The following is a 22,999-nucleotide window of genomic DNA, read 5'->3' on the forward strand; positions in this document are numbered from 1 at the left end:
GTCAGGTCATAATGATCTGCTGTGCTCTCCACAATACATCACTCCGGTCCTGAGTTCTGAACTACACTGTGCAAACTGCATTCAGCACGGATTTTGTGCGTGTGTTGTGCCGTTGCCTGATCTGCATAATTAATTTAGTGGATCGGGGGCAAAAGCAGCGCAGACAGAACATGCAAATAAACAGCTTTCAGCAGGAGCAATTCATTCTTAGTAAATTCCCCTGTGTGCATTACCTACAATACAAATCATTACAGTCATCATAATTATTTTAAACTTTTGACAGCCCTATTTTTCATAAGAATCTATTTAATGAAAAGTGGAAAAGATGCAAATGTAAAATATGTGGTGAAAGTAGTAAGTGTAAATATGTGCAGGATAGAAGCAGAAAAATATTCACAAGGATGAACCATGTGTCATGCAGGGCAAAAGTGTAAATTCTTGCTGAATATTTTATGTAGGCAACTTGCTTATCACAGGTTGCGCATGCAGTTCATGGAAACTAAAGAGTTTATGAGCAGCAAATATGTTATTTAATAAGTAATGTTCAGGCTTGTGCTCAAATGCATGGGAAGACAAAAGCAGCTCCATGTGCTTTTGACTTTAAAGGGGGTTTCAGTGCATTAGTGCCACCAAATGCTCTGATATGGGATGTTCACCACAAACAATGTGCATTGTTTCTTTCAATATCTTATTTGTGCCGGATATTTGCATTGGTGTGAACGGACAGAGTGAACTCGCCTGGTTACGTGGCACAGTTAGCTGATGTGTCCAGTATTCGCATTATTATTCTGCTAGCAAATATAAATGAAGCAAGATGGAGAAGATCTCAAAGATTAATGAACTTGGTGTCTTAAAGATCATAATTTTAGATTACCTCAGTGGTCCTTTATTGGCTTGCAAACTATGAGTGTGAGAGCGTCGTAATGCAATATACTGTAAATGCACTTTAGGTTTCTTGTGGCCAATTGCTAATACGGAGACTTGTTTTACACGCCTCAAAGGCTAAACATGTTTTGGTCTGATTTTCTAAAAGGAGGGCAAACTGTACTAGAATAAACAACATTAGAAGACAGACACCATCTAAAAAACAACATCATCAATCAATGAAACAGGTGTGAAAACACTCTGCAAGAAATCAATTTGTTGGGTGCCAGTGTTTGCTTCCACCAATCTGTTTTTCTCTAAGGCAACCGTGGAAGAAAAAAACATAGACATAAAGGAGTATGAGAGTTTTTGAAAAATCTCCGTCAACTCACATCCACTTTACTGGCGCAGTCCGGGAACCCAGGATCCTTCGGGACTTCACACTGGCCCATAACTCCATCTCGGCCTGTAGATGAAAAGGACAGGCAGTCACAGTCTGACACTCTTCCACAGTACAGTAGCTTCGGTGAGAAACACCAGTGGGATCCGAACGCTTTCGGCTTTAATGAGGCTTTGGGAGAGCCCTCCATATCTTCTTCCATCTCCTTAACTTCCTTTAAGCTTGCTTTATTAGGTATTATGAAAGTGGCCTTTTGGCCTCATATCTCGTACTTGTCGGAGTAAGGCTTGCTCTGGGCTTTGTTAAGAGCTCTGAACTGCTTTCTGTTCCCTAGGGTAGACAAAATGAACAGAAAATTGCAAACATCCCCTCTCCTTGATTAATAAACTCCCATCTCTCACTGGTAGCTGGTCCCTGTCAACCTAATTAACGTAGAAAGAGGTTGTTCTTTGTCCAACAAGCTACTTCAGATCCATCAAGAAGCTCACAGGGAAATGAATTATAGGCTGTTCTACTTGATTATGAAAAGACAGTAAGCAGCAGGAAAAACATCACTGAACCCTTTAATCAGAGGATGTCCACAGACTCTTGTGTTCTGTACACATGGAAAATTAATTTAGGAGATTCAGACCCGCGTTTTGAACAACAGTCTATATGCTTTAATTTTGTGAACTTATGCTCACCAAGGCTACATTTATTTGATCTGAAATACACTAAAACATTAATATTGTGAAATATTATTATAATTTTAAAGAACTGTTTTCAGTTTTCAGTGTCACACGACCCTCTTTATAATCTTAAAATGATCTAATATGCTGATATTGGTGCATAATTATCAATAATAGTTATTATTATTGTCTGTGTTATTTTGTCAATGTTAAAATGTAATAATATTTCACAATATTACTGTTTTTACAGTATTATTGATCAAATAAATGCAGCCTTTTAAACAAACATTAATAAATCTGGTAAAACTATTTTTTTGGATGGTCGACTTTAGACATTCTACTAACTAAAAAACTTCCCTGAAATACGACCCATAGGAGTTACATTAAAACTCACCAAGATGGGCATTGAGACATTTTTGAGTGTATTTGACCATTAATAAGCTGGAAAAAGGAGCTCATTTTTGCACTTGTATGTCAGAGGCGGCTTTATTATGGTATGTGTGTGTGCGCTTCAGATGCGAAATCTGCGGGAATTAGTAGAATTAAAGTTATGTGCAACCCCGCGCAAAATTCAGGCCGGTCACACCAATACTAACAAAAGTCCAGCAGAACACCCGTTCGCAATGTTCAAAGGATTAAACGGACTGAATGAGAGGAGGCGGGTGCGTGTCAACTCGCTGTTGTCGGAGAGGAGAGCACAGCTGATATCGATACTGTAGAAAATGAGTATTGTATCGTTTCAGATATTTCAGTATCGATACATAGTGAAATATGTATATTTTTGACAACACTAGTAGGCATTCATTACAGACAGAGTCAAAGACTTGTTTTCTCGTCCCCTACAGTGCAATTCGGCTAGGTATACACCCGAGCTAAAATATCAAGGTGAAAGTCATCATAGCTTGCGTAGTATAGACCCAGCTCCCAACCCAACTTTGAGAATAGATTAAAGGCGATATTTTTTTTATCGCCCGATAACGGCCCACCCCTAATATATATACACACACACTGAAAAAAATTTTTTTAATGCTTGTTCAGATTGCTTACTTAAAATGAGCTAAAGCAAAACAATGTGTATACATTTTGTCCTAATTTAATTTGATTGTGTTCAATCCACTTAAATATAAGTAAAATTTAAGTTTACTTAATCCGTTTGTGTTGCAATTACATGAATGATTTGTGTTGCATTAACTGAAACTGGGCGGGGCTTGTTATTTTTGAGCAATATGAGAAAGGGGGAGACTTGATTGTGTTTAATAGTGTTTAATATTCAAATATATTGGAATTATTAGAACAATTTAAATTATAGTAGGTTACCATTGTGGAGAATAGTAGAGCATTTGCTTAGGCTGTGGACTAATACAACTAATGTCAACGGTTTTATTGAAGGAGCTTTTAATGCTTAGCATTTAATATGCTAAAGTGTGCTGTTACTAGCTAAAAGTTTGACAACCAGCTAGTGCAATATTATAATTCAGTTGTGTAACATTAAAATGTCATATGAAATTTAAGTGGATGAATGAATATATGAAATTGAATGCCTGAATCATGTCAGGGAGCCATATAAAATTCACTTTGAGACTAGTGATGGGCAGTTCAGTTCTTTTCCGCAAACCGGTTCTTTCGGACAGTTAGTTTCAATGAACCAGTTAAAAAAAACGGATCACCAGTTCTTTTAGGTCATTTCTAGCATCCCGGCGGATGAAAATACATTAAAACACATTAATATAAAGTAATTTGTAATCATAACTTAGTAAAATAATAATAATAATCGTCATCATTATCTTGGATAAGTTCTTACATTTACGTTTTGCAAAAGCACTCAATACAGCCACTGTCTGCAAATGCGGATGTTTACACAGATTAAATAAACTTACATTGACATAGCAAACTTACACAAGTCCTCAGTTCACCCGTGCTCATATTATCAGCACAGCATCAGCTGTCCGAGAGAAACAGTTCAGTTCAGACGTTGCTGTCCCGCATGCTCACTTTGCTCAGTCTCTCAGATCATCGGTTCTCAGTATCGAACATGTGCGAAAGAAACGGTTTGTTCGGATTCGAGATCTGTTGACTCGAGAACCGCTGTACGTTCATTAGTACGCGCGCATGCTCAGTATCAGCTGCTCGTGAGTTCTCATCAGTTCTCTCAGCACAACATGTCTCAGTTCAGTGAACTTTTGGAGTTACTAGTAACATATACTTCAGGATATCCGTTTATTTGTAGTCATTCTAGTAAAAAATTTTAATTAATTCCTCTTGCTGCTATATATATATATATATATATATATATGTGATATGTAAGGGGGTCATGAGTAGGCTAGTTTAAAAAGATTTCTAATTTTGGTTGGTGCAGGTTGATGTTTTCCCTTCTTTTCATCAGTCATTTTAGTGGTTGTTTTAGATCATGTTTGACTTTCTCCATAGCTTTTTACTACATTCTCAATAGGTTTCAAATGGGTTGCGTTGCGATAGGAACGAAATGTACCTCTCATGCAAAATTAAACAATTGGGCTTCGGTCATATTGCACAGATAATTGATCCGTTCAGTTCGTACAGCTTATAAAAGTTAAAAACGCACAATGTATAGAATCAATTAATATTCTGATTCTATGTTTCGGGTGGTTAGAGTGTGGCGGTCAGAGTACCAGCAACATGTGAGAAGTACTGGTACGCAAGAAAAAGTAAGGTCGTCGTACCGACCCACTCCGAGCACTGGCTGTGATTGTCTCACATTGTGTCGCATTTTCGCAATCATTGTGAACAGTCACAGTCACTGAAAAACTGAGAACACAGAGTATGACTTTAGATCAAAAGATCTTTAATATTGTCAAGTCATAAAAAAAAACAATTTAAGTAGCCCACTGAGGTGCTACTTTTTTAAATAAAAGTTCTCTTAACAAAGTAAGCAGAGTTTGAGCAGAATCCTTATACTTTCTGTCCAAATGGCAGAGCAGAAGTAGGAATTATGTGTGTCTTATATTAATAGTTTAAATAAACCTCCCACACAGCTTGCACATATGCTCGCTAAAAACCTGCTGGAAATCTACCAAACTCTGTTGGCAAACTTTAGAGATATCTAAACCTACAGAGGGCCTCGCTGTACAAATAGCGGCAAGAGATGACTGCCATTATTGCGATCAAGTCCAATCAAGCTGCATTAAATAATAAAGAGCGAATGTGTTGTCCTGCAAAATGGCATTGAGCCCAGACCTCTTCATGTCTAATTTAAAACAGCACTTTTTAATATGATTTTGGCTCAATATAAAGAGACTAAGACGAAAGATTTTGGCGAGTTAATCCATCTTGTGTGCTATTATATATGTAATTTGTCAAAAAACAATAGTATAGTAAATTATAAAGTATGGAAGAGTATGGAAATGCATGCTGCTATATAGCTCAGATAATTTGATATTTTGGTACTGACAAATCATTTGCAAAAAATTTGTTTATAGTTAATTTATAGTTCATATATTGTAGTCTCTACATTGTTAACATATGTGACCCGTGCCGTGCTGGCAAAAGGGAGTCAGAATGTCAGAAACAGGTGTAGCTCAGTCATTTTTGGTCCGATTCAAACAAACTACCGAGGGTAACGCAGATATGATGCAATCGACAGGCGACTCCCTCAAACGCATAGCTCACACGTCCTGGTTCCTTGGTTAAAATAGCAATTTCTCACGATTCACAAATAGTTGGAAACATTTGGGATATTCTAAGTACTCAACTGAACAAAATATATAACACTGGCATAGCGGTTTTTGGATATTTTACTGCAAAAATCATACATAGTTCACCTTTAATTGCATTAATATGCCGACATGCGTGTGTGTGCGCTTAATGTATTTGTTAACATTTTAAAGAACATTGAATATGAATGCAATTAATGCCTAATAAAAGTTTGTTTAAAGGACTTAATGACATTTTCCCATTTTCCGTGACCTAATCTAAAGTGGGAACTATTTACTCCTAATGACCGAATAACAATTCCTTTACTATGAGCTAATTAAACAATAATAACTGTGTTAATTACAGTGTCAATGAATAAATAACATATTTAGGTATGTAAGCATCGTTTGAGACAGGGCTTGACATTAACACCCACTAACCCGTCAAATGCGTGTGTATTTCAGCAGTGGCGTGTAATGCAGTCAATTCAACTAGCCATTTTGGCCAATACTCATTTCCCACAGAATAGAGATACACAATACCAGCTGCTCTTTCTCTCTCATCTCTCCAACAGTGAGTGACACACAAACCCGCCTCCACTCACTCACTCGTTTAATTTGTTTTGGATGAACATTGCTGGTGTTACAGGGCTTGAATTTCGGTGGGGGATTGCGTGTATGGCAAATAATTGTCACACTCAAAGTGTGAACACATAAAGCCGTCTCTCAGCACTACATTAAGGTTTTTTTTGCTGTTTATTGGGCTTAAACAGTAGACTAGGTAAACCCAGCCTGATCTGCCGGCGATTTGATTTCGCGATTTGATTTTTACTGCTTCTGTTACACCTTTGCGGGAACCAATCACAGACTGGCTTGTCCACCTGGCACGCTATTGGCGGGTTTAACACAATGACGGATAGAGAAGCGATGGGTCATTGCCCGTTGATCATGCCTCTTGTGTTCTGATTGGTTGAAGGACTATCCAACTGCATACAGAGTCATTTGAATTATGCTCGTTTATCACGCCTCTTGTGCAGTAGAAAATACATAGCAGACTCCCCAGACCAATGTTCAATCTTAAATTGAACTTGGTCTGGTGGTAGCCAGACAACTTAAACAGTCAAATACACACAAAATAATGTCATGCCGGTCTTGGCAAGTATTCATATAAACAGTTGAGAAAGAAAACACACGTGTAACAGTATAATGGATCCATGCATCGGGTCCTAAAGTGACAGCAGCCTAATAAACCTGCTGCCAAATTATGAGATAATATAAAAAATATGTATATGGCAGTTTTTGCCCTTCGTATCGATGTCAAAATTGTGGCCAGTGAAAATGCTGAATAGCTAGAAACTTTGGAAAACCACAAGCCACAGTGGCTGGTGAACAAAAAATGTGTATAGTCTCCATCCAAAAAGCATTGTTCATATTAACTAATATAGTTAACTAATGTTAATGTTACGGTGTGGAGTGAATAGGCTGAAGACTGAAATCCAGAGAATGAAATCCAAACATAAACTTTAATTGCAACTCCCAGGAACAGGCAGACAGGCAAGAAACCACAGGCAAACATAACGAGTCATAACAGTGACTGGACCAAGACTGAAGGTGAGGGTGCAACTTAAGTAGTGAACACAAACGAGATAACTAAACAGACACAGCTGAACTATTACCATAGAGAAAAAGGAGTGACGGGAAACTGAACAAAGGAACACAGGAACGAATCAAAATGCAAACTGAAAGTTCGAAACACAAACAGAACGGTGACAGTCAACAAATTGTCGCTGTCGGGCGGAAAACTTATATTTCCAAAATATGTCCAGGAAATTAAATAAACATTTATTTATTGTTTTTCACCAGTTAATTTTGTGTTTTGTCCATCATTAGAACGGCCACATCTGAGGCAGTAAGTGCATCACATTACGTTTTCATCAACTTAAAGGTTGACAGTTTTTCTGTCATTTGGCCAAAGTCTAATGCCACTAAAGACAAAATGCTATGAACAGGCTATTTAAGACAGTATTGGCTATGAATTGGCAACAAATGCTAGACTAAGACACTCTTCTCCGCTCCTCACTTACATAAAACATTAGCCTTTATGTAAGCAATAAGGTAAGAGAGGCTGTGCTGTATCGTGAAATCACAGCTGAAGGGCGTTGTTAGGCACGATGCGACCTAAAACAAAAAAATATGTATCAATGTAACTTTCATGAAGTAAAATCACTAAAAGCCTTCTTTCCACTGGAAAAAATAATCCCTGACCATGAACAGCAACATAAGTTACATTATTACACCATTTGATGGCGTCAAACACTGTCTTTATGAGTGTGTCAGTCAGTAGTGAAAGCTTTTATATTGAAAGGACTGAAACTTGTGAACACGGGAACAATACTCTGACAAATGCTTTGACTAGCGCTGTCAGTGTCTGGACACAGGAAAACCCCTTAATTGTTAAAAGGACTATATATCGCAATGGACATTCAAACTGATTTTTTATTATGAACATTGGACTGACCTGAAGGAAAATGCTATATTTAAATGCAGGTAATACACTTGCTCACTCGATCTCTCTCACTATATATATAGTGATGCTGTACATATTTAAAAAATCAGCTCTTTATTTACTCATGCATTGGAAACAAGTTGAGTCCAAAATGTGTGCGGCACTTCATTCATGATAGAGGTGGGTGGAGTTATGAGGTTTGACTGACAGTTTGATGACCTAATGGAGAGGTTTAGTCACAAGCTTTTTTTAATACTTTTCATTGGTTAACTCTTTGATCAATAATAAAGTTTGGTCTGTGCCAACCAAACATAAGTGAGAGATTCACCTCTGCCTGGGATGTTGGTCTTCTTGAGAATCTGCTCCATTCGTATTGCCATGTCAGACACGTTCTGGGCGATGGCCTGGATTCGCTCCACCAGACCTACCGGCTGGAATCTGGAAAAGTGAACAAAAATGAGACAGATAAATTATGTCCAGCTATTAAAGAAATGGTTCACTCAAACTACTTTGATAATCCCTTCTGCTGTTTTTTTTTTTCTTCTTTTTGAAGCATGGCAGTATAAATCACAATATAAATCACTTTGTTGTAAGGATCAGCTCAGACTTTTTCCCTAACATCTAATTTTGTGTTCCACAGAAGAAAATAATAAGACTTTAGACTGATATGAGGGTGAGAAAAGATTACTTTAAATGTGCATTATGGAAATGATGCACATCTTACAGTGTCTGTGACTAATAAATACGAGAAATGAGAAGACACAAGGTCTAAAGATGTATCCTCTAGCCTCTACAGAAGCAGACGTGTCTTTATTTATTGTGGAACTGAACTGCAACATCCTTGAATGATTACCCATTGGACATGCTAATTGCTTGAAATATGCTTGGAGCATGAAATAGCGATGCTTCAGCACTGACACCATTTACATAGATAGATAATGAAAATGACATGAGGCATGTTTAGGCCTGGCCCTGAGAGAAAAACATGTTACAGCAATTAAGTCAGTAACTTAATTCCCTTGTTGTCGACAGCCTAGAACGATCTGAGAGATTAAAACACCTGGGTTCAAATGAAAGGGAAACATTGCATCATTAAATTGTTCAAGAGGGGGATTTCACAAGATTTCACCACTTTTTGTTAAATAAAGCTAACATTAAAATGGCCTTGGAAAGTTTTAACTATGCGTTTAACTATAAGCTTTTATGTGTCATTATGTGTTGATCATTAAAATTGTATTTATTGATGATAAAAAAGAGTAAAATAAGTTTAAAACATTTCATTAACACCTTCAGTAACACCTAAGGTTAATAAATATAGTAACAAATGTATTGCTCATTGTAAGTTAATGTTACTTAATGCATTTGTTATTAGTTTGTTAATTAGTCATTCACTACCCTCCTTCTCATTCATTTTTTAAAGTTAGACATCAACCTTCTTAGTATTCCTCAATCAATCAATTGTAAACAATATGACAAGAAAAGAAAAATTATAATTGAATGCCTGTTTTTCCACTAGTTTTTTGTAAAAATTGTATAGGGTCACTAACAACCCGAGGTGTATACGATTGTACGTATTTTTTTTCTGCACAATAATAAATTAATCTATAATGACGAAATAAGTGCAATTCACCTTTATTCCACAAGGTGGCAATGTCTGATACAAAATGATGTAGTGACGTTTCACTCATAGTTACCTCAGACAGAAAACGAAACAATAATGCAAAAATTGAAATGGCTCAGCGATTTACTGCAGAAGTACTGAACACATTCAAATATTAGTGTCCCTGTCACTTGATGATAGGTCTGGTGAAGAAGCTGTCAGTGTTTAAAATATTTATTTTGAAGACGTCGTTGAAAATAAGTTTTGAAAATATGTGTGAGACCGCAAATATGAGCCAGATGCAAAATGTACTGGGAAATGAGTTCTGACGAGGACAGTAAAACATCTGCTCAAACTGAACCCTTCCAAGATCCAAAATATAACGAAACGATAACGAATATGTTTTATTTTATTATTCTGTAATTGTTGCTCTAATATCAGGAGTTTTATATATTATCGCGACAGGTAGAGATCTATCCATGTTAGATATAGATCCAGGTAGCTTAAGTCCCGCATATGTAAGAATGTTTGGTGAAACAGTCATGCAATTAAGGGTTAAGGAGGTATTTCTACCTGATAAATTCTATTTTTGTTGTTGTAACCTAATTCAATTAGGTTTTTGTTACATAAAACAAGATAATGGTGTTTTAACTTAAAGAGGCACTTTAAAGATGAAGATGAATGTGTTTTTAAATTGGGTCATTTATGTAGTAGAAATGTGAAATTATTTTAGAAGTTGGTGACTTCTAGACTGAGAAAAGCCATAAAATGTATTTTTGGCTCATGTGGATGAAAGACAACAACTCCCAGAATGCACTTGCTTCGCTGCCCTACGAGGCCGCTCCCAAGCCACGCCTACCGGTTACATCACTTGCCCACTGCAGCACCGTCCCCACCGTCGTTTTCATTTTTATAGTAATAAAATAATTTAGTTCAGTTAGACTACAGACACTACAATTAAAAACTGAACGTGCCTGCTGTTCAATACAGCCCGAGCCGAATGAGTGTTGCAGCACAAACACAGCAGGAGTCAGATTTAATTCATCACAAGAGTGAGGAGCTGAAGGACAAGATGATCGCTGAAGATTTGGTTTCAAAGCGAAATGTAAAAGTGCCTATTTAAGTGAGTTTGTCATTGTACAGTTTTGTTGTTGTTTTTTTCATTAAGAATAATAGGCTAATGAACCCATAATTCAAGCAACCCGCCCCCGAATTGGCGCTAATTCTAAACCGAAACTAAAATGAGTGCGGTGCGTGTCCAGTCTGGCGCGTTTTCAGTTCATGCCTATGGAAGCTTAACTTTCATAGGAATTCATTGAGAACACTCAATTCGTTATGAATGTCTGTGCGGCCATGCTCATTTTACATTCTGTAAGTGAGATCCCACCCCTATGGGTGGGTTGAAAAGAACCATAGTAGCTCCTACTACTGGCTGTAGTCTCTAGCCTCTGGCCAAAAAGCCTCCGATGACGCAAAATGACTATATTTGTGTCATCTGAGGCTTTTATCCAAACATAGAATCTCTCATCTCAGGGGGACATGAGGGAGGGAAGTACGGTCATTCGAATATACTACCGGGTTTCTACTGATACAAAGCTTAATGCTAATTGGTGAAGTAACCCTTTAATTTAGTTAAATTGACCCAATATACACTTTCCAGTAAAGCTCAGGATGGATATATTTAACACATGCTCACTACGACTGCTCCAGACCTATAGAGGGCAGTAGAGTCGAGACTCGTGTCAGCTACAGGACATCTGCTCTGAAGGACAAAGAGGAAGAAAAGGTTTTGTTTGGCTGCTCCTTGCTGATTGGCGAATTGTGCTTCAATGAGAATTGGTGTGTGTCACTTTCAAAGTGAAAATCACAATCGACATTATAAAACAGTTGATCATAGAGACCATTGGTGGCAATTGTTCTACAATCAACTTAGGCTTACGATGGTTTTGAGGAATGCAGCCATGCTGTAGTTCCCAGCATGCTTTGCAAGGGACTGCATTAAGAGAGTAAATTTAGGCATTATGTGTTATTGTATGTGTTTTTCATTAAAGGGAAAGATTTTCTTTTATAGAAATCACTTTTTAAGGACAACAGCGAGCTTCTTCGTGGGTTAGTGACATCACCACATAAACCCTGCCCACGAGAACACGCAACAAAGGCCATGTTGAGAAGAGGAAGAGTTGTTGTAGTAGAGTATATGTAGGAGGCTACTCAAGCTGTCACATCTGTCTTTTCACATTTATTGCAATACAGTACATAACACAAATGCAATAGCATGTCATAAAAGCAAGATGACAACATACTGTAATTAAACTAATCTATCCTTGTTCTATCTTCATGCAGCATATATTCTCTTGCTCTGTAGGCATTTTACAACAGTTCCCACAAGAGCAATTTATAGAGTATCATGACTGAATATGCTAATCAGTGACCTGAAGATAATTAACTCCACATCACATCATAAATTCATCAACAACTACGATTTGAACATAAAAGGATGAACAGTTTCTGAGCTTTTCAGTGTGTGTCTGTGTGAGGTAACCGGAGCTGCTAACAAGAGCTCTAGAAGAAAGGGGGCCGGAGATACCAGCTCATTTGCATTTAAAGGGACACACACAAAAACAGTTTTTGCTCACCCTCAACATGTGATAATTTTAACATGCTATAAAAAATTATCTTCAGCTAAAACTTAACATACACACTCTGGGGACATCAGAGACTTATTTTACATCTTGTAAAAAGGGGGATGATAGGACCCATTTAAGTAATTGTACCTTGCTAAAGAAATCAGGTTAAATCTACTGACAGTTACGCTTCAGTAAAATCTAGGGTCCCACTTTATTTTAGGTGGCTTTAACTACTATCTACTTGCATTAAAAAAACAAGTACTGTGTTCATATTGTATTTCAAAATGGATACGGGTAAAGTTAGGGACAGGTGTGGGTAAGTTTAAGGGTAAAGTTAGGGACAGGTGTGGTGGTATGGGTAAGTTTAAGGGTAAAGTTAGGGGTGGTGGTATGGGTAAGTTTAGGGGAAGGGTTAAGTGTAAGGGAAGTGTCAACAGTGTAATTATAAATGTAACTAGATCAATTTAATACAGATATAATTACATGCAGGTAATTTTTAAAATGTAAGTAAAATGTATAAACATGTACACAATATGCGCATTGTATCAAATGATTAAAGGGTTAGTTCACCCAAAAATGAAAATTCTGTCATTAATTACTTACCCTCATGTCGTTCGACACCCGTAAGACCTTTGTTCATCTTCGGAACACAAATGAAGATATTTTAGTTGAAATCTGATGGCTCTGAAAGGCCTCCATTGGCACAATGCACGGTTCACTCTCAAGACCCTTAAAAGGTACTAAAGACGTCATTACAAAGTCCATCTCACTACAGTGGTTCCACAATAACTTTATTGAGTGACGAGAGTAGTTTTTGTGCGCAAAAATACCCTAAATAACGACTTATATAGTAATGACGATTTCAAAACACGGTATCATGAAGCTTCGAAGCGTTATGAATCAGTGAGTCGATTCAGCAGTTTGGATAGTCAAATTTCAGCAGTTTGGCGGTTTGACACGCGATCCGAATCATGATTCGACTCACTGATTCATAACGCTTCGAAACTTCATGATGCCGTGTTTTGAAATCGTCATCACTATATAAGTCGTTATTTAGGGTTTTTTTGCGCACAAAAACTATTCTCGTCATTCCATAAAGTTATTGTAGAACCACTGTAGTGAGATGGACTTTGTAATGACGTCTTTAGTACCTTTTAAGGGTCTTGAGAGTGTACCGTGCATTGTGCACTTTCAGAGCCATCAGATTTCAACTAAAATATCTTCATTTGTGTTCTGAAGATGAACAGAGGTCTTACGGGTGTCGAACAACATGAGGGTAAGTAATTAATGACAAAATTTTCATTTTTGGGTGAACTAACCCTTTAATTTAAATGTCAGTAAATAGTTGTTAAGACCACCTAATATAAAGCGGGTCCAAACCTTAAATAGGTTAGGTAGGTTAAATTCAGTCATAAACAGTAATTATCACAGTTTGAGTTTTTGTTATTCTCCTTGTGCGTTTCATTGTGTTTTTGGTAAGTTTCCCTCTGACCTAGTTTTGCCCAGTGTGTGTGTAATTGGTAATCATTTCCCTCACCTGTGTCTTATTTATTATCTGGTTAATGTCCTTTGTTTGTCTCATGTCTATATAGCCTGTGTTCTTCCTCTCTGTCGTTCTCGTTTGGTGTAATGTGGCTTTCTTCTGTGTTTTTTCTGGTTTCTACGTGTTTTATGATTAAAGTCTGACTGAGTACCACGTTACAGAAAGTCAAGTTATTAAATCAATTATTTCATTTCAACAAAAAAAAAAATATTGTAGATGTTACCACATGAAGTACATTTTCTAAGTACAATTGACAAAAAAATTCAGTGTAGTTAGTGATGGGATCTTTAACTAAAATGCTTCCACTGCCCAATGCTTACAGACTAGGCTGAAATTATCTTTTAAAAATGGATTATCAAGTAACAAAATAACAATACAATACAAATAGCGGCCCATATTTGCCTTGAAAACTCTAGAAAGAAACTGTAACATAGGATCCACTGGAGGCAAGCTTTAAGAACCCAAGTGCAGTTTATTTACTAAACAAAAAAGGACTTGACTTGACTAAACAAAGAACTCACCAACAGTGGTTTAAAGGAAACAATACTCTACAAGGGAACAAGGCAAACATGTGGGCTTAAATACACAAAGACTAATGATTAAACAAGACACACCTGTGAACAATCAAGACAATGAACCAATGACAGAACTGAACTGAGAACACATGACAAAAACAACCAATGAGAACATAGGTGTGTTCGACATCGGCTGCGACTGGATGCAACCGATCGGCGAGAGTAGCCGTGTGGAGGCGGGGAGGAGCTGCAAACGGAGACGTGAAGTCGGACACTTTCTGCTTCCCATAGTGACGCTCACGCTGTGTTTGCATACTTTATCACAGCTGAAGTGAAATAAATGCAATATTTGTCAATACACAGATGTTTCAGAAACATTATTGTCATGTAATACTTAAGGCACTGCTTAATACAGCATCTGTTTGTACAAGAATAAAGTTCAACATATAAGCTTACGCTATCAATTAAGTGAGGTCTACGTTTTTATCAGTTTTATTTTGATAAACATGACAATATAACATCGCGCCTACATTAAAGGAGGTTTTACTGTTATAAAAAACTGATTTGTGAGCTTTAGTGGAACTGAAGGTTTTAGAATACACACGAAACACACGTGATCACTGTCATGCGGTGAATCTGGCCAGTTGTGGAACAGCTGTGTCGTCATCAGAGTCCGTGCAGTCTGGTGCAACCGCTCTAGAGAAACTGCACCGGCTGTATTAGCCGACTGCTCTCGATTCGCTCTTGCGGTACTTTGATGCCATACGTCACTGTCACGTGGTGTCGGCGCTGTCTCAAGTCGGACAAAATTTCTAACCGGCATGTACTGTTTCAAGTCAGCCGCCGATCGGTCTGCGCATCGCTGCATCATGTCGAACAAGCCTCATAACACATGAGAACAAGGGAATCCCATGACAATGGAGCACATGGCGGATCACATGACAAACAGGAACACATGACAAAACCCAAAACAGTGACAGAAACAATTAAACGATCAAAAGGGTTTGTCTCATGCACATACAGTCCAACATTTACAAATTGAGTAAATGCCAATATCCTGCTGACAACGGCAAAATGTTCGATAGGATGGATCTCCACATCAGAAATATCAGATATATTAGATCCAACGCGAATCACTGCCAGAAGATATCAGTCTTATTAGCCTGGGAGTTTGACTGAGAAAGCCAGAGAAGAGCAAAAGCAGAAGATAAAGTGATGATAATAAAAACAGCAGAGTTTATTGAACAATCTTAGTTGTGTATGTTTTAATGCTTGGACGTTGTCTGATCAGTATAACTCAACCAAGTGTTATTATAGCACAGCAAAAACAAAGTCCTAAAACTGTTTATTTGTTCAGGTTGTCAATGCAGTCTCTGTACCCACTGTACTTCTCCTCAAGCTTTGTGACATTCTAGTTATTTTTGACTATATATCTTGTATCTGAGACAATTTCAATAAAACCTCAATAGGTTTTATTTCTGCTATCTCAAGAGACTTGAAGAATCTCTTTCAGAGAGACAGGGAAATGTCTTTCAGCAAGCTCAGAGAGCGCTTTGTCATCTTTGTTTCACACCAAGAGTTTGATTTCTTCATAATACAGCTCGCATGAACCGCCTGCAACCTCGTGCCCTGCAGCTACATCAGCAACATGCCGAAGCAAACAGCCCCCCTCTGTGAGCAACTCTGTCACTCCCAATAAATGTCACCTCTGCACAGCACAGACCTGAACGCTCACAAAACCACGGCATCTGAACCCTGACCTTTCCGACTTCACACCCAAAGACAATAAAGCATTTAGGCGGAGCTGTCACATGCATGTTTGACTTCTGCATTCCCTGCACTTCTGAGATTTCTTTTTTTAGATACTGTCAGAGCTTTTTACCTTCTGTAGTCTTGAATCCACCCCAATCAAATCAAGTTTATAAAAAAACGTCAGTGGTGATTATTCAGTCCAACAGACACGTTTCGAAAACACAAGGTAGAGACTCTAGGGCTTTGCTCATGCTGCAACCAATTCGATATGTACTGTATTTTCAATCTTTAGGACTGACTTTCACATTTTGCCAGTGATGACTTCGGATCCGTTTGTTCAGTAAGTGTAGTCAATATTCATTCTTTCTACATCGGTTGTTGTAATAATTACTTTAGCTACAGCAAGGTGTCCTAAGACTTTTTTTCTACAGCAACAAAGAGTACAGTAGCACGGAAAGTGGTGAGCTCATCATATAATATAAACATCAGAAGCATGACGGTATTTAAAAAAAATAATTTACATGTTCACTCATTCACTATATACTATTTCTGTCAGGATCACTATCATCAAAGATGATTGACTATTAGCATATAGCTTGGATTGGCGGTATGGTTCTGTTCTAGGCATGGATAAGAGCAGGGAGAGTAGCAATAAACCCCCTTAAGGTAACAGAACAAGGGGAATCAGAATACCAAATCCTGACTGGACGAGAGGAGGAGCTGGGGATGAGGGTGAGTAAATGAGCTCTGGAGAAATGTGATAGCTGCTGATAATACTGAAGGAGCTTATATGTATGCTGTAATAGTCGTATTCCTATAGGTAGACGTGATCAGCTGACAGTCAGCTGATGCGAGCTTGACTAACGTGACCTGCCAGTACTAACGCTATGCTTGATATAACAAATGTAGTTACAAAGTGGCTGCGTTTACACTGCAAGTCTTAATGCACAGATCCGATCTTTTGACAATATCCGTTTTTTTGGCCCTGCCTGTTTACATTCACTTTAGACATGACTGGTATCCAATATCTTTGTTTACTTAATTCCCTCCAAAAATTATTGTCGGTAAATTTACTATGCACATGGTAGACCCTCTAGTTTTAAACGGCCGTATTATTAATATTCAGGCCGGATGGCCATTGTTATTTGCCAGCATGGACAAGACAACAGCTGTCATGGATGTTTGACCGAACTGACAGGAACATAACTGTTGTTTTCGTTTGTAATTTTATCTAGCCTAGATAAACGAATTAACGAGATAGAGAGAGAGAGCATGAGTGAAACACCTTAATAGAGAAGTTTGTTGGTTTAATTACAGCAAAGTTATCAACTCATTGCTGATAAATATAATGTAGCTTTCAGTAGTGAAGATGTTTTATTTATAAAATTCACAGGGCAGAGGTTGAAAAATTTAAAACCACATTTGGAAGTGACTCAGATCAGTTGCGAAAAAAAAGGATCTCGTACAAATGTTTGTGTTTACACGTGTGCAACAAGTTTTGATCTGTGTCAGATGTGAGTAAAAATCTGATTGTTTGTGTGAGTGTAAATGTTGTCAGTGATACACCCACTAGCTGGAGTGCCCAAGATCTCCTCAAGAGGGCACTCCTCTCAACTCCCTTGCTTTCCCTACATGCACTACATTTCCCAGAAGTCTCTGCCCAGACTCATCATCCCTGATTACTTTCACCTGTTTCTCTTTATTCTTGTTAAATCTGCCTATATAAACCCTGTTAACTCAGTCATCCATTGCAAAGTCGTGTATGTGTCACACTGCATTTCTGAGCATTCTCCTGGTTTGTTTATTGTTGTGTTTTATTTTGTATTTTTATCTTCTGTCTGGTACTCTTAGATTTCTTTGTATGTCTGTGCCCCTGTGACCATGTTTTAAGTTTGGACTGATTGCCTGTCTGTTTGAACCTTTGCCTGTTTTTTGGATTTATGATTCTGGATTACCCTACTGCATTTGGCAGCGAAGCAGCATTTCCATCCCACGTGTTCAAAAGAACAAAATTGTCACTTCCAAGGAAACTGACCAAAATATCTGTGATTGGGGAAGCCACTGTGGCTCTTTTTTCCTCCATTATAAATGACTGGCAGCTCAGAGCACACCGAAGGAACGCAATAAACACTGTCATGTTATCTTGCGCTCGGATCCTGGTGTTTGGGAACGCAATCATGTTAGACGCTTCTGGGAGGGAATTATACCAATTTATCCTGATGACAGACTTTAGCCCTATTCGCACAGGATTAGTATTATTTAGTGACCTCTAGTAATTTGTAATAATTACGGAGGTTGTCTGTGATCTTAATCCCATGCGAATCGACCATGTTTGTAATTTGCAAAGTAAAAATTCCCCCGCAAATGACCTACCATATTTTGCCGAACACCAAGGTCCTGTGATAATATTAGTCCCGTGCGAATTGGCCTCTCTGTGATTTGGCCAGGATTTGGCGAGTCAAATATAATTTTTGCAAGGTTTTTGTTTCCTGTGCGCATTTTTATCCATCTTTCGCGAAGAATGGAGGCTGCATTTATTATGCGCACGATTATGAATTCCTGTGTGGCCGTGCACATTATACTTTCACGTTAGAATTAGCGCCAATTTGAGCGTGAATTTCTTGGTAATTTCTAAATTACACGAGACCACAGATAATACTAATCCCGTGTGAATAGGGCTTTTGGCTTAGGCATTTCAGAATGACCAAAACAGCATTTGAGATGCTGTGCAATGAAATTGGTCCACTGTTTAGTTCAGATATCCAATCACATTCACCATCCATGCATCCATCCATCCATCTTCTTCCTCTTATCCGGGTTGCAGGGGCAACAGTCTAAGCAGAGATGCCCAGACTTCCCTCTCCCTAGACACTTCCTCCATCTCTTCCGGGGGAATACAAAGGAATTCCCAGGCCAGCCGGGAGAAATAATTCCTCCAGCATGTCCTAGGTCTTTCCCGGGGTCTCCTCTCGGTGGGACGTGCCTGGAACACCTCCCCGGGAAGGAGTCCAGGAGGCATCCGAAACAGATGCCCGAGCCACCTCAGCTGGCTCCTAGCTGGCAACGGCTTTACTCTGAGATCCTCCTGAGTGACCGAGCTTCTCACCCTCTAAGGGAGTGCCCGTCCAGTATCCTCATTTCGGCCACTTGTATCCAGGATCTTGTCCTTTCGGTCATGACCCACAATTCATGACCATAGGTGAGAGTAGGAACGTAGATCCACTGGTAAATCGAGAGCTCGCCTTACAGCTTTGCTCCTTTTTCACCACGACAGACCGGTAAATCGAATACGTTACTGCAGAAGCTGCACCGATCTGTCTGTCAATCTCCTGTTCCATCCTTCCCTCACTCGTGAACAAGACCCCAAGATACTTGAACACCTCCACTTGAGGCAGGAACTCTCCACCAACCTGAAGTGGGCAAGCCACCCTATTCTGACAGTTTCACTGTTCAGACAAAATATTTTTTTTTTTTTTTTTTTGCAGATCATAGGATTTATTCGTTAATGTAACGGTGGCTCTTTCAGAGGATCCAAATGCAGCAAACCTTTATTCAAACAAACACTATAATAGTAAATCCAGGCAAAACTGATAAACCCAGACACAGGCAAACAAAACTGACAACAAGCACACGTAACATCCATAGAAGGACAACACCAGACAATGAACATGAGAAACGCTGGGTATTTATACACACCTGGGAACAATCAAAGAACTAATCAACAAGAAAAACTATAAAGGACTAAAACACATGGCACAAACAGGAAATAACATAAAAGTCCACACAAGACAAGGGAACCACACGACAGGAATCATAACAGGTAAGTGTGTTTCCATCGTTGTCTATGTGCATGTCTTTTTATTGGATAAAAAATGTATCCTTCAATTGAGCTCATGCGTTTTTTTTATTTTTTTATTTATGCGCATCTTGGGGGTTCCATCCAGTGCTTTTTATGCGATATCCCAAAATGTGCATAAAAATAGGTGGATGGAAACATAGCTACTGTGTCCTAAATGCCCCCCAAAATTATCTATACCATTCAGATGAGATTTCTGGGGTTTAATAGGGGTTGTTGATACCACATTTCATGTGGTTTTATGCTGTTCAGTCTACAGATTTTGAATTTGAGGCAGATATGGCAACAGATCTTCTGGATTCTGGGCTGGATACCAAAACCTATTATACTAACGCTCAAAAATTTTAAACTAACTCAGCACTATTTTACAGAAATTCAAGTCAAAAGTATCAACCAATCATTAACTCTAAATGAAGGTTTTTTACATAACTAAAAACTATGTATTCAATGCTAAAATGCTTATCTTGGCCAACCTGAAACAGTAAAATAAGCCCCTTACACATTGATGTAAGAAGTCTGCTTTGTGCTAAGTTCTGATGAAAATGACAAAATTACTCAATTACTCATAATTTTCATTATTTTCTATGTAAACATGCAGTAGACAAGAGGTTTTCAATCCTGGTCCTGGGGACCCACCACTCTGCACATTTTGTATGTCTCTCTTATCTGAGACACTCAGTTCAGTTCATGGAGCCAGAAATTGTCTTATTATTGGGAGATACTAGGGGTTACTAAGATACCTTATTTAAGTGTACCTTATTGTGTACGTTTATATTTTCTTTGTACAACCCCAAATCAGAAAAAGTTGGGACAGTATGGAAAACGCAAAAAAAAGAAAAAAAAGAAGTGATTTCTAAATTTACTTTGACTTGTATTTCATTGCAGAGAGTATGAACACAAAATATTTCATGTTTTGTCCTGTCAACTTCATGTCATTTGTAAATATGCATCCTTTCCTGTCATTCAGACCTGCAACACATTTCAAAAAAAGTTGGGACAGGAGCAATTTAGGGCTAGTAATGAGGTAAAATGGTTAAATAATGATGTGATTTGAAACAGGTGATGTCAACAGGTGATTGTAATTATTGTTTGGTACAAAAGCAGCATCCAAGAAAGGTCTAATCCTTTAGGAGCAAAGATGGGCCGAGGATCGCCAGTTTGTCAACAAATACGTGAGAAAATTATTGAAATGTTTAAAAACAATGTTCCTCAAAGAAAGATAGGAAGAGATTTGGATATTTCACATTCAACAGTGCATAACATAATTAAAAGATTCAAGGAATCTGGAGGAATTTCAGTGCGTAATGGACAAGGGCGCAAGCCTAAGCTGAACAACCGTGATCTCCGATCCCTCAGGCAGCACTGCATCAAGAATCGTCATTCATCTATAAGCGATATCACCACATGGGCTCAGGACTACTTTGGCAAACCTTTGTCAAGTACCACAATACGTAGTTACATCCACAAATGCCAGTTAAAACTGTACTGTGCCAAAAGGAAGCCCTATGTTAACAGTGTCCAGAAGCGCCGTCGACTTCTCTGGGCTCGGAGGCATCTGGGATGGACCATCACACAGTGGAAACGTGTACTGTGGTCAGATGAATCAGTATTTCAGGTATTTTTTGGGAGGAATGGACGCCGTGTGCTCCAGACCAAAGAAGAAAAGGATCATCCAGACTGTTACCAGCAACAAGTCCAAAAGCCAGGGTCTGTCATGGTATGGGGTTGTGTCAGTGCCCTTGGCAAAGGTAACTTGCACTTCTGTGAAGGCACCATTAATGCTGAAAAGTACATAGAGATTTTGGAGCATAATATGCTGCCTTCAAGAAGACATCTTTTCCAGGGACGTCCATGCATATTTCAACAAGACAATGCAAAACCACATTCTGCACACATTACAAAGTCCTGGCTGCGGAGGAAGAGGGTACGGGTACTTCCCGACCTGTCTCCAATAGAGAATGTGTGGCGCATTTTGAAGCGCAAAATGCGACAACGAAGACCCCGTACTGTTGCCCACCTTAAGACTTGTTTGCAGGAAGAATGGGACAAAATTACACCTGAAACACTTCATCACTTGGTGTCTTCAGTCCCTAAACGTCTTTTAAGTGTTGTGAAAAGGAATGGCAACATTACAAAGTGGTAAATGCTTTACTGTCCCAAAAAGGATGCATATTTACAAATGACATGAAGTTGACCAGACAAAACATGAAATATTTTTTGTTCATATTGTCTGCAATGAAATACAAGTCAAAGTAAATTTAGAAATCACTTCTTTTTTTTTTTTTTTGCATTTTCCATACTGTCCCAACTTTTTCTGATTTGGGGTTGTAGTATGTTCGAATTTAATTAATACTTTTATCTATTTATCAACAGCTCCACGTAGGATATTATTTAGGGGTATAACACCACATTTATTCGTACCAAAAAGTTTCCCCTAAATAGGAAAATATTGTTTATTTAAATAAACTTTGATGTTGCGAAGGACACAGATTGAGCAGAGACTTTATATTAAGCGCTTCAAAATTAAATCATAAACCCATGGCTTGCCCTACTGTCAGATGCAATTGTTGTTTAATGAGAATCTCCTGATCAAAACACAGGCGAAGAAGAAGCTGAAACAAGCAATATCATATGTAAGCAAATGCATGTAAAAATAAGACTAAATGATGATATGCATAAAGTAAGAGTTGTTTGCTATTCGAATCAACAATGGAGTTTAAAAAAATACGACCAATGGACCGATGACGAGGTTCAGGCTTTATTAAACTTATATGCTGAGGACAAAATCTAGTGAGAACTGAAAAGTTGCACGCAGTCCTACATCACTGGACTAATTTGCCTAATCTTCACGGTACTTTAGACCGCATTGGAAATATACCTGGGAAAAAAGCTCCTGGAACACATTGTCCCGGGTAATTTCAGTGGAAAAGTGTCTATAGTTTGTTCAGTTTGTAGACCACTGTTTAATACAAATATAAAAAAACATGGTTTGTTTTTAAC

General features: G+C 38.3%; 1 protein-coding gene across 1 annotated transcript in view; it reads right to left on the reverse strand.

Annotated features, from left to right (window-relative positions):
- The window catches only part of mgat5b (alpha-1,6-mannosylglycoprotein 6-beta-N-acetylglucosaminyltransferase B), a 121,007-nt gene that overhangs the window by 26,050 nt on the left and 71,958 nt on the right, over positions 1-22,999 (reverse strand). The window contains exons 4-5 of the mRNA XM_079818217.1: positions 8,435-8,544; positions 1,257-1,330 (exon numbers count right to left, since the gene is read on the reverse strand). Coding sequence (XP_079674343.1) covers positions 1,257-1,330; positions 8,435-8,544 — 184 coding nt within the window. The remainder of the gene's footprint in view (positions 1-1,256; positions 1,331-8,434; positions 8,545-22,999) is intronic.

Source organism: Gobio gobio, assembly GCF_949357685.1.
Source record: "Gobio gobio genome assembly, chromosome: 1".
In the NCBI taxonomy this organism is placed as follows: Eukaryota; Metazoa; Chordata; class Actinopteri; order Cypriniformes; family Gobionidae; genus Gobio; species Gobio gobio.